This window comes from Elgaria multicarinata, chromosome 14 (assembly GCF_023053635.1).
Source record: "Elgaria multicarinata webbii isolate HBS135686 ecotype San Diego chromosome 14, rElgMul1.1.pri, whole genome shotgun sequence".
Taxonomy (NCBI): Eukaryota; Metazoa; Chordata; class Lepidosauria; order Squamata; family Anguidae; genus Elgaria; species Elgaria multicarinata.
In genome coordinates, this window is record NC_086184.1 from 22,773,527 (window position 1) to 22,785,939 (window position 12,413).

Sequence of the window (12,413 nt, forward strand, 5' to 3'; positions counted from 1 at the left end):
GCTCTAACAGTCAGGAAGTTTTTCCTGATGTCCAGCTGGAATCTGGCTTCCTGTAACTTGAGCCCATTATTCCGTGTCCTGCACTCTGGGAGGATCGAGAAGAGATCCTGGCCCTCCTCTGTGTGACAACCTTTTAAGTATTTGAAGAGTGCTATCATGTCTCCCCTCAATCTTCTCTTCTCCAGGCTAAACATGCCCAGTTGTTTCAGTCTCTCTTCATAGGGCTTTGTTTCCAGACCCTTGATCATTCTGGTTGACCTCCTCTGAACACGCTCCAGCTTGTCTGCATTATTAGGTCCTCATTATGGGAGGTGTGAATTTGTCCTTCCAATGTGATAATGTAAGACTTATAACCTTACTTTTTCAAACAAAGAAGTCGGGTTTGGGCTTCCAGCAAGACACACCGAGCTATGGAGAAAAAAATATATGATGGCTTATAGCTTCGGGCAATGGTTTTCTAGGAGATGGCATCTCCCAGTCAGAGGCTAAAGTCGAATGCATGTAGACGAGGTCTTGGGAAAGTAAGTTACTGCAAGGAGCTGGAATGTTGAAGAAATCTGCAAAGGATTCAAATGAGCTCATATTTCTCTGACTCTGACCTGAGATTTCCAAAACAGACCTTCTCTTTGCAAGTTGTGTGGATTTTGCATTGTGGAGTAGGATTTTTTCAATTTTTTTTTTTTTTTTGGTGGTGTGTGTGTGGATTCACATAATTTGGTTCATTTGCAAAAGTGCTAATCCACACTGGCAAAAGTGGAATGTAATTCCCATTCATGCCTAAGAGCTTCTCTGCATGAGTGATATATTGCATTTATTACATTCACCACTCACAGAAGTTTGCATGTCTTTTATATGATGCCATCAACTTCCAGGATATCTTCCGCACCTTCCTTCAGTAATCTCGCTTTTAAAAAGATCAAAGATAATGCAATAGTTAAAATTCTCATGAGTTATCGTGGGATATCCTTAGTGTGTAAAGTCGGCATTGTGCTCTAATAAAGCCACTAGATGGTGATGTTTCATTGAACTTTATAAAGAATTGCCTGGAAGGGAACTTTTCAATTACAAATCACATGATCACTGTCTAAAGGAGCCTGTAGTGAATACAGGAAGGGGGGGGATTTTCCTTAATGTAGAGAATTTTCCTTAACCCTGCCATTGTGACCAGATACAAAAGAGGGGGTGGGCTCCTGCAGCTTTAACTGTTGTGATGAAGAGGGTATTTCACCAAGTGCTGTGTGCATACAAATAAGACCTGCCGAAATTCCCTTTTCTACACAAGTGTTAAAGATATAGGAGCCCAGTCCTCCTTTCCATATGGTCACCATATGTTTGAGTGATTGATTGATTGATTGCATTTATATCTCACTTTTTTTCCTCCCAGAACACAAGAAGGCATGCATAATCCGCCTCCCCTCCATTTCTTTCTATTAAATTTTTTATTATTAACAAAGGAAAAATAAAACATAGTACATAAAAACAAAATTACATTTGTATCATATATTCAGGCTTAATCTATTAAACATAATCATACTCAACATAAAAGTGCACCCCCCACCTCGGGATCTCATTCCTGTTTCCAAAAACTCATAGCTTCTTCTGTTGGTGGTTTCCCGCTACTAGTACTAGGAACTTTTTCCAGATTCCCTCAAAATCATTTGTTTTTACTATACCTCTTTTCACTTTAATATTACATGTCAATTTATCATTAATAGCAATATCCCACACTTCTTTATACCATTCTTCAATACAATAATCACCTTGAATCTTCCAGTTCCTAGCTACGATTAACCTTGCAGCTGTCGGCAGATTCGTTATCAGTTCCTTAATTTCTTTACTACATTTAAGATCTTCTTGCAGTGAGAGTAATGGAATTCTTGGTGTATCTTCTATTTTCATTCCAACAATCTGCTCAATCTCGAAGAAAACCATCTTCCACAACTTTTGCACATATTTACAATCCCACCACATATGTAAGTACGTTCCTTTTTCACCACAACCCCTCCAACAATCTGCTGAATACTGATTATTGATCTTGTTTAATCTAACCGGAGTTAGGTACCACCTCCATAAAATTTTATAATAATTCTCCTTTATTCTTACTGACATATTTCTCAACACTCTCTGTCTCCATAGTCCTACCCAACTCTGCTGTCCTATCTGTATCTTCAAATCTGTCTCCCAAACCAATTTTCCTACACTATCCGACACTCCTTTCTCAGTTAATTTATTGTATAATTGACTCATTAAACCTTTTGTCCCTATATTTTGTCCCTTATCAATTTCTTTTTTATCAATCAATTTCTCAAACTTCATCATCTCTCAGCAGGACTAAAAAATGGCTGGGTCTTCTCCAGACTTTTCAAACTAATTTTATATAAACCATATGAAACTGTAAAATCTATATCTGATATTAACACAATGCTATCTATTTTTGCGCAGGCTATGATAACTGATGTGAACCTCATTTTTATGAAATCGTTGAAGCGACTTGCAAAGCAAATGATGTATGAAATGGAAAATTCCTGCACTGAAATATGTACAGATGTTGTCTTGCAGATGTACAGATGTTGTCTTGCAGCCCCGTGGCTGTGCTGGTTTCTCTTTCACACTTGCCTCAGGATCTGTGGCCCAAATACCTCAGAAATCCACTCAAAGTAGGCTTTTCAATAATATTAATACGAAAAATTGCTGGAGTTACAAAACCAGACAATATATTCCTCTCTGATAGAGCCCATGTTCAAGATTTTTAAAAGAAATGAAGGTCGAACTTCCCATATGTAACGTGGAAATAGACACTTAACAGATGCCTAAGAAAAGCAAGATATGTAAGGCTGTAGCACAAGTTCTAATTTTTTTCAGATGCTGCCATCTTGAGGACAATCAGAGTTACAACCGGTCTACGTGGATGGAAAATGCTGAGGACTGGCAAAGAATAGGGGCTCTTAGTAGGCCCATCTATGAAACAGGCTGAGGTGCCTGCATTGGGCGGAAGAGTGGGAGGTGTGGCAATTTGTGCCACTCTCTCTGCCCACAACAGAAGGGCCCTCCACCAAGGCCATTGTCTTCCAGTGGGTGCTCTAGAGTGCTGTGCTGCCATGGCTCTCCATAGGGTGGGATGCGGAAAGGGTGATGTTGTCTTCTATTCGTAATAGTCCCCACCATTTTTCTCATTGTTTGTTTTCGTTTCTTTCCATAAAAACCAGTTAAAGATGAGGTGGCAGAATGGATGCACGTCAACTTTTGATTGGGAGCACTGGGAGCCATCTATCTGCAAGCACTACAAGGTGTCTATGACCGGGTTGGCATAATCACTACAGCCCACTGTGGCTTATTTAAGCCATGGTTCATTGTGGCGCATACGGGTTGCCCTAGCTGAATATCCAAACTATCATATTGTGCAAAGCTGCCATCTTGTGAACCACTGAACTGCAGGTAGCACCTTTGGATCCTGAACTGATTCCACCCAACCACCCAAACAGGCCATTGGGTTCTGATGTTAAGGAAAGATGGGTTCCGGTTCCAGCTGAGCCTTGCTTGAGCAACAAGGTCCACCTGTGCTCTGGATACTGTTCAGTACTGACTTCTGGCAGCAAAAAATCCAACAGCTTGGTCTAACAGTTTGATTCCAGCATATAAGGTTATTCCAAGAAAATAGCATTAAATAGCATATAAGGTTATTCCAGGAAAATAGCATGTTTTAACTCAAAAACCCATATCTCAGTTCTATCTTAAAGAAACTTCCATCCTAAGCAAACTTAACAGCACTGAACTCTGCAGGAATTTCTTCTGAGTAAACATGTTTAGCATTGGATTGGAAGCCTGATACATTCAATTGGTCAGAATGGGCAGGAAATTCAAGTCTGGGGAGGGGGGCGGACCTGAGAACAAGAGGGCACCTTATGATGAAGCCAGCTGAAGTATTTTGCTCATTTCATAAACATGGAGCACAGCCAATTTCTCACCACACTTTTATAAAGCCCAACCCAGTCTGTTCAACTGAGATGTGGCTCTCTGAATTGCTAACGGGCTGCTGTTGAGATTTTTTACTCGCTGTCTGAAGAAAGACATGGCACAAGCGGGATTTCTGATTCTTGTCCTTGTTACCATCCTTTTGCTGGAGCAGACAACGGGCCAGTCTTCCAGTTCCAAAGCCAGGAAGCACAGCAAACGGAGGGTGAAAGGTAAGTTGTGGCCACCAAGAATCAAGTTGATGCGTAATATGATCTTTGAATTATGCTATTATACTATTTCATTGCTTCCATGGCAAATTAGTGTACTGCAGACATTTATTTTTCTGCTATATTGACTCATCCGATTTAGATGATTCTATTTCTGTATGTATTAATTAAATTCATAGCCCAGCTTTCTTCTATCATGGGAACAAAAAAAGGGAATAAATAAATAGATTTGACAGGGAGTGGACAAACCCAGACTTGTTTAGCGTCACCATTCTTGCTGTGCCATCATGTGTCTATGAGGACAAGGGTTAGGGAAGCTGTCACCCTCTACATGTCATTGGACTACAACTCCCACTGACCCTGACAATGGGCTTCGCTGGCTGTAATTGATGTGAGTTGGAGTCCAAGAAGCTCTGAAGGGTCACAGGTCTCCAACTCCTGCTTATGACCATGCCCTGAGATGATTGCTATAAAAGACAGCATTGGAGGACACGTAGGACCTGCCCGTCCTATGTGTCCTCCTCCTGCCAAATGTTACTGACTTGACATGGGAATCCAAACATCCAGAACTGATAAAAATTAGTCCTTGTGGTGCAGAGCAGTAAAGCAGCAGTTTCTGCAGCTGAAACTCTCCCACGGCCTGAGTTCAATCCCAGTGGAAGCTGGTTTCAGGCAGCCGGCTCGGGTCGACTCAGCCTTCCATCCTCCCAAGGTCCGAAAAATGAGTACCCAGTTAGCTGGGGGAAAGGTAATAATGGCCAGGGAAGGCAACAGCAAACCACCCCGCTATAAGGCCTGCCAAGAAAACGTCAGCGAAAGCTGGCATCCCTCCAAGAGTCAGTAATGACTCAGTGCTTGCACGAGAGGTTCTTTTCCTTTCCTTACAGCCATATCCCACTTGGTGTCTTATTGAAATCATGGGACTTACTTCTCATTAGGCACAGGTAAGATTACACTGGTAGTGGTTGTGCCTTTGAATGCACTCTACAGCTTAATGTGAATAGTTTTAATGTATGTAAATATAGTAATGTTTGTAAAAATTTACTTATTTAAGAGAAAGATGGTGACCTAAAGACTCAAATTAACAAGCTTTGGCAAGAGGTAAATTCCCTGAAAGAAATGCAAGCACTACAAACAGGTAAGCTGGTTGTTGTTGGTTTAATTTTCTTCTGCTATGAGAAAAGGATTTCAGAAACAAATTGCCACTAGATGAGAACGCCGTTAGGTGGCTGTAGCTGTAAAAAAAAGTTGGGTAGATTTTATTAGATGAGTATGTTGATTATTGGGTTGAGAAAAGCCCTCATTTAATCAAAGCAAATGCAATTGGATAAAGTTGGGTGGGGAAAATGACAGAATCGTAACATGCAATCCCTATTGCATGGGGGTGGGGGAGAAGACCTTCTTATGATTAGTAGGTTCTGGTTTTATCTGGGAATTTGAATGTTTTGCAGTTTTAAAGTTCATTTGGATGATTAAGTTCTGTAACTAGTTAAAAGGGGGGAATATGTTGGAAATGGTTTAGAGTAGAGAGAAAGCCCCAAGGAAAGTGAACAAGCAAAAAGGTGGCTGAAAGTAATCTGTGTGAAAACCAGGTTAGGAAAAACAGAAAGTGGGAAAGCCCTTGATAAATTACCTTGAAGAAGCAGAACTAAAAATAAGACCAGACTACCAAACCAGATGCAACTAATGAACAACCTCAGAATAGTATAATATGGACAGAGGAATGTGTGTCTTTATTGGTTAATTGTATATGGTAGTTGGTTGGGTTGGCTGTATTGAAAGGAATTTATAAAGGCTACTCACAAAATGTAGACTTGTGTTGTTGTTTTACTCCATCCTCAGTGTTGCCCATCAGATTGCTTCCTAGACTCTCTCTGATAGCCCAGGTCAAAGTACTAGGGCTGTGCACAGACACCCCCCGAACCGCTTCGTGGCCCAATCCACAACTTTCGGATCGGGCCGATCCGCTTTGGGTCAATCCGACCCTCCCCCACTCTGCTTCATGGAGTGAGATCCGGAGGGGTGGATCAATGTTTTGCCCCCCCTTCCCTACTTACTTGTTTCCACGGCGGATGGCAGAGGCAGGTAAGTGGGGAAGGGGAGCAAAATGGGGGCCGAATACTGTGGTGGCGGCAGAGCCAGGTAAGTCCCCCTCCCCCCCCCACTCATCTGCCTCCGTCGTGGTCCGGCGGAGGCTTAAACTGAGGCCCAGGTTTCAAAGCGGAAGCAGGACATGCTTCCGCTTTGAGGCCTGGGCCTCAGTTGAAGCTTGCGCTGGACCGTGACAGAGGCAGGTAACCCCCCCCGCCCCCTACCCCCTTACCTGGCTCCACTGCCATCACCGCATGGACTGCAGCAGCAGCGCCAGGTGAGCCCCCCTTTACCTCTGGATGAAGGCGAATCGCTTCACCTTGATCCGCAGCTCCCCCGACCCGATTCAGATCCATCTTTGGCGGAGGTGGATCAGGTCGGTCCGCTCCGGATTCATGATCTGAATCGGAGCAGAGCGGAGCACAGCCCTACAAAGTGCACATTTTTAAAGTACACTTGCCACGAGCACTTGCTTTTTTTAAAAAACAAACAAACAAAGCCACGTGTTGCCCTAATCTTGATTGGGAATGTGGCGCACGGGTGGGTGTGTTAACCTCTCCCTCCTGGTGTCATTTTTACTCTGAAAACCCCCTGCCATCTCACCTATTTTCCCACAAAGGGGGAAATAGGTAACACCACCTTTAGGGGAAATAGGAATGTATACCTCTTCATCCCCAATGAGATTGGAGTCACAAATAGCTACATTTTCTCCCCCCCCAAAAAAAAAATATGGTTAAAAGCGCACACACACACACACACACACACACACACACACACACACACAGAGGTGTTGGACTGGGAGTCGGGAGATCTGGGTTCTAGTCCCCACTCAGCCATGGAAGCTCACTGTGTGACTTTGGGCCAGTCACAGACTCTCAGCCCAACCTACCTCACAGGGTTGTTGTTGTGAGGATAACATGGAGAGGAGGAGGATTATGTATGCCGCCTTGGGTTCCTTGGAGAAAAAAAGGTGGAATATAAATGTAATAAGTAAATAAATGCTTAATGGGTTTATTGGGTTGTTTGTTTGTTGTGATGTGGAAACCCAACTGTGCTAACAAACCATGGTTTGTTAAGCACAAACAGACCAGGTTGAAATGTAACAACAACCCAGTATATAGATTGAGAATGGTTAAATTTGAATCATGGGCTGTTGTTGAATCATTACGTATGAACCCTGCACTATGGCTTAACTATGTATTGTTAACCAGAAATAACCCAGTATCAACAACCAACAACAAACCATGGGTTCTCTTTCTGGGTTTAAAACCCCACTGTTTCCTGTGGGGCAGTTGAGGACATACAAAGTTCAATTTCTCCTATTTAAAATCATTAGGACTTTAAAATGCTTTACTACGGCTTGTTCATGCCATTTGCCATCAGTTCCCCTCCCCTTAGCATATTAACAGTTTTTAAATTAGAGTTGTATAATGTGGTGGTGGGGATACATGATTAATATTCGATTTGCTGTTGTGATAAAATGCATTCATAATTAGAATCTTCAGAGCAGATTTTAAATAGCACTTTAGGGTACCTTGTCCTACACTTGTTTACTAAGCACTGGGCTGACCTCATGCATGGCTAACTTTACTTTGGCATTTTGGAGGCCTCGGTAATGAAAAGGCCTTCAGATCCCTGGCTTTGGTGCGAAGCCAAGTAGACACCTATTTCCTGATAGTTTGGCCCACTCTGATGTCAATACAAACATCCTTTTTTCCTTGCAGTATGCTGTGTAACCAGTGTGGTGAGGCAGAGGGGACTGTTATTCAAACATAAATAGTACAAATAACAGTCCCAAGACATTTTTAGCTTTCCACCTCCTCCTTTCCTCGTCCAAAACCAAAACAGCTGGGGGAAAAAATCCCTGAAAGAATCCATCTTGAGCAGGGGTCTCCAACCTTTTTGGTCCAGTGGGCATATCTGGAATTTTGAGAGCCTTCTGTGGGTACTCTCACAAAATGGCTGCCATCATTGCCATGACCTGTCACAAACGAGCTGTTTCCCAGGAGGCAGAGTAGTGAAGCTAGAGGGAAAATAATTTGCTGAGGAACCTAATTACAAGGCAGAGGTGGGTTCTGAGCTCCAAAACCCAAAAACACTTTTGAACCCACAATGTGCTGCTCACGAAAGGCAAACGCAGGCAGTAGCAGCAGCAGCCTGGAAGCGTGGGGACATACTTCACTCCTGGCTTCTCATTTATTTATTTATTTTAAAAGAAAATTAAAAACATCTCCCCAGTTGGAGAGGACAGTCGAGCGAGCAGGCAAGGATATCTGTTCGCACTTTCTCTCTAGGCAAAATTACAGGCCCATTCTGGTGGCGCCCAGAAAGGGCGAGCAAGAGCAAGGAGGTAGGAACAGTCCCTTTCTTCCTTGTTTGCCTGCAACCCTGTTCACCCCCCAAAGTGTCAACACTCAGAGGAGGCATTGCCATGGGGGGAGTAAGGGTCATGGAGGGTTCCAGACTGCGGAGTCCTTCCCCACTGTTCTTTTCCAGCCTCTGCTGAAAGGGCAGGGGAAAGGAGGAGACCTTGCTATTTACTTGCTTCTCCTTACTCACTCGACTTGTTTTCCTTCAAATTTAAAGCAGTAGTGTTAAACACCCTTTTTTCTCTCTCTTTCAAATGTGTGTTTCACGTCACATTTAGTTAGGCCCAAGAAATGGCCTCCGAGGAAGGTGAGAACTTCCCACCCCATGCCACTGCTGCAAACACTGCAGCTTTGAAGTTTGTTGGCATGGTTTAAGAGTCAGGAAATTTTATCTGCTTGTACAGTGTCATGTTTGTTTGGTCCTCAGTCACATACTAGCAAACAGCCCATGTTAAATTGCCATAGGCTGTGTTCACACCCACAGAAGAGCCAATGCATCTAGTAGAGTTTTTCCTCTTTAGTTTTTCTCATGAGATATTCTCACCGATTATCTCTAACAGCACTGACTCTGACTACATGTTATTATGATTACTAGTGTATTTATTTTTAATATTTAAACAAGCCACGATTGCCACAAGTTCTTCCTTTGCCACCCTAGGTCCACCTCCAAATCTGTCTTTTTTTATCTTCCTTTCCTGCCCCATAAGCCCACTCGTCCTACCAAAGGCAACACCAAATCCTGGGAAATTTAGGTTAACAATAGCCAGTGGAGTGGCACTTGGCTACACTTCAACTTGGATGCTTTAATCATTGTGTACATCTTCTTCCATTCACAGTCTGTCTTCGGGGCATGAAGGTTCATAAGAAGTGCTACTTGGTATCCGAGAGTGCCAAGCATTTCCACGAAGCCAACGAAGACTGCATAGCAAAAGGAGGGACGCTTGCTATCCCCAGAGATGGTGATGAGACCAACACTCTGCGAGACTACAGCAAGAAGAGCCTGCCCACCGGTGTGACAGATTTTTGGCTGGGTGTCACTGACATGGTAAATGAAGGGAAATTTGTTGATGTCAATGGAATGGTCCTCAACTACTTCAATTGGGACCGGTCACAACCCAATGGAGGGAAGCGTGAAAATTGCGTCCTCTTTTCTCAGTCGGCTCACGGAAAGTGGGTGGATGAAGTCTGCCGCACGGTGAAACGATATGTCTGCGAATTCCTGATCCCCTAGTCATATTCACAGCTTGAGCTGCTTCATGTTTTACCCTTTTAAAAGACATAGATGCTAGGGACGCCCATTTGCAATCATTAGCAACCTTCAAAACAAATCTATTAAAATTCTGGGAATAGGGTGTCAAGACACCCAGAAAGCCAGCCAGCCAGTCAGGTACTGGAGATGCTGGAATAATCAACCCATCTTAGATACATATCGAACCGCAGTTCTGGGAGCTATGGTGGAACTCTGTCCTTGAGCCACTGCCTCTCTTTGGAAAACCAGAGGACTCCTGGGATTCAAGTAGATTCACCAGCCCCCCCTGCACTTGATTGGTCATTTGCCCTTCCCTGTGCCTGTATAATTAGCATGTAAACAAGGAACACAGCTCAGCCAACATCTATTGCAACCTGTCATGGGTATTGCACCCTCTTCATATCCAGTCCCAAGTAGACAGTAAAACCAGAAGACTGGTCTAACCCAAGTAAGCCACCATTGGACATAATGGGTTACAAGCTGTGGCTTGCCTGCTAGAGAACTTTCACTTCCAGTTAGAAGACTTCATGCAATAAAACGCTTCCCAAGTTCAGCTCCCAGATACTGGTCGTTTCTTTGCTTCTGTTTGCTCCTGCTTCACTTTCTAATTTTGCAAGCCTTTCGCTGGTTCCTTGGTCCTTCCATTTCCACTACCTGATCCTTTGGCTAACCCCCATCATACCTGTCTGGACTTACCTTCTAGGAATTGATTTCAGCTTGCCTGTCCTAAATTCAGTTTGGCCTCACCCTTTGGTTAAATGTGTTAGTTCAATCTACTCAATGAAAAAGGCCCATCATCCTAGCAGAGATCCAAATACTTTCACTATCCCTCTGGGGTGAGGTGGGGACATGATAGGGAAATTCTTCAATAATCATTGAAGATCGGTAAACAATAACCCTTCTTCAAGAACCATGGAAGACTGGAGAATTCTAGCATTTTCTAGATCTCCTAATTGGCTGAATGATGTGCAGCCCAATCCTATACACGCTTACTTGGATGTAAGTCTCACTGTGTCTACCAGGGCTTCCTTACTTCCAAGTAAGAGTGCATAGGATTGAAATCTTTCCCTGCTTTTGGAACCAGTCCCCCAGAAGCTGGGACTTGGTGATGAATCTTTCTAAACAGGCCTTCTGGCATCAAGTGTATGAACATATTAATAAACAGGTGCAACTCATGAATGCCCATCCATGGCTTTTCATAGAATCATAGAGTTGGATGGGGGCTGGTAGGTCATCTTGTCTAACTCCCTGCTCTGTACAAGACATCCAGAGCTATATAACATCCCCAGCAGATGGTTGTCTCACTGAAGATCTTCAACTTGAAGACATCCAGCAAGAGAATGCCTACCAGCTCTATAGATCCATGATTTTGTATGGAGCAGTCAAAATAGCCTTTAGCCATGGTGGCATATTGACTTCAAGTGTATACCTATTGATAATCCTTCCTGTTTACTAAAACTGTGCACCTCTTCCTTAAAGCAGAAATTTCTCTCTATTAATTTATTTCCCATTCAGTTGCAAAGGATGCTGTGACCAAAGCACCACATGCTACAAGAAAATCAATGTTCTATTTTGAGAAGTGCTAATGTAATTGATGGCAATGATGAAACAGTTAACTTGGAGTATATCGTGGTTATTGTTATAAATCTGTTCTTTGATCCTAGTCAGTATTGCAGAACGCCTAGAGTTCATTATAGGGTAGTCCTACTATTCAAGAATTATACTGTAGTGCAGGACAGAGGGAACTATGCAGAGAATAAAGTTACCTTCCCATATCCATGGATAAAAACCTGAGATATTAAATTCTACGGTCTCTTTGGTTTCCAAGGCATCAGCCTCTTGTTTCCAAGGTTCCTGGGGAATCAGGGCACAAGCAACCATGGTTAACCCACGTTATCTATTACTGTTAAGCTGTCTATCCAGACCCTACAATCCCATTAATGTATTGGGTAGTTTGTTTATAGTCTTAAGCAGAAATACATTTACTCTTACAAACTTTTTAAAATGCTAAAGTCAGTCATAGCCCCTTTATCTCACTGACTTATATTTAGACTGGAGAAGAATTTTTAGTGGCAGAATGGTGCCTTCATTCATGAAGTTGAATTTTTCGACAATACACTGTTCAGTAACAACAACAAAAATACTCTTGTAATATAGAATAGAATACTTGTCTACCTGCTATCAACACGCAGATAACAGAATGGGGCACGGGACACATCTCTCTCTCTCTCTCTGAAACGTAACCTCCCACTGTGCTAATTTATATCTAACACATTTAAATATCTTTCTCTATTTGCAAACTTTACACATTTAATAAAGTTATTTTTAAAAGCACAAGGCTATGGCTGGATGTTTCAGTAGTTGTGATCTCCGACACAAGGTCACATGTGTGTCTCAACTGTGCAGTCCTGTGTGGATGCAATCCTATGCACACTTACCTGGGAGGAAGCACCATAGAGTTTAGTGGGACTTAATTCTAGAGATGTCTGTGACACCCTGCCCCCCTGCATCATCTCAACTTCA

At 42.9% G+C, this 12,413-nt stretch overlaps 1 protein-coding gene across 1 annotated transcript; it reads left to right on the top strand.

Moving 5' to 3' along the window:
* The first annotated feature begins 3,887 nt into the window (after positions 1-3,887).
* CLEC3A (C-type lectin domain family 3 member A) lies at positions 3,888-9,917 on the top strand. Its single transcript, XM_063141012.1, has 3 exons — positions 3,888-4,184; positions 5,236-5,319; positions 9,478-9,917. Exons 1-3 carry the CDS (start codon positions 4,070-4,072, stop codon positions 9,870-9,872), a joined length of 594 nt encoding a protein of 197 aa, XP_062997082.1. The 5' UTR covers positions 3,888-4,069; the 3' UTR covers positions 9,873-9,917.
* Positions 9,918-12,413: the final 2,496 nt, after the last annotated feature.

What these genes read in the sequence shown, in the direction of transcription:
- CLEC3A (XM_063141012.1), top strand. Translation starts at nt 4,070, where the DNA reads ATGGCACAAGCGGGATTTCTGATTCTTGTCCTTGTTACCATCCTTTTG. An exon ending in CAGCAAACGGAGGGTGAAAG is followed by an intron (nt 4,185 to 5,235) that starts GTAAGTTGTGGC and finishes TACTTATTTAAG; the next exon opens with AGAAAGATGGTGACCTAAAG. An exon ending in AATGCAAGCACTACAAACAG is followed by an intron (nt 5,320 to 9,477) that starts GTAAGCTGGTTG and finishes TTCCATTCACAG; the next exon opens with TCTGTCTTCGGGGCATGAAG.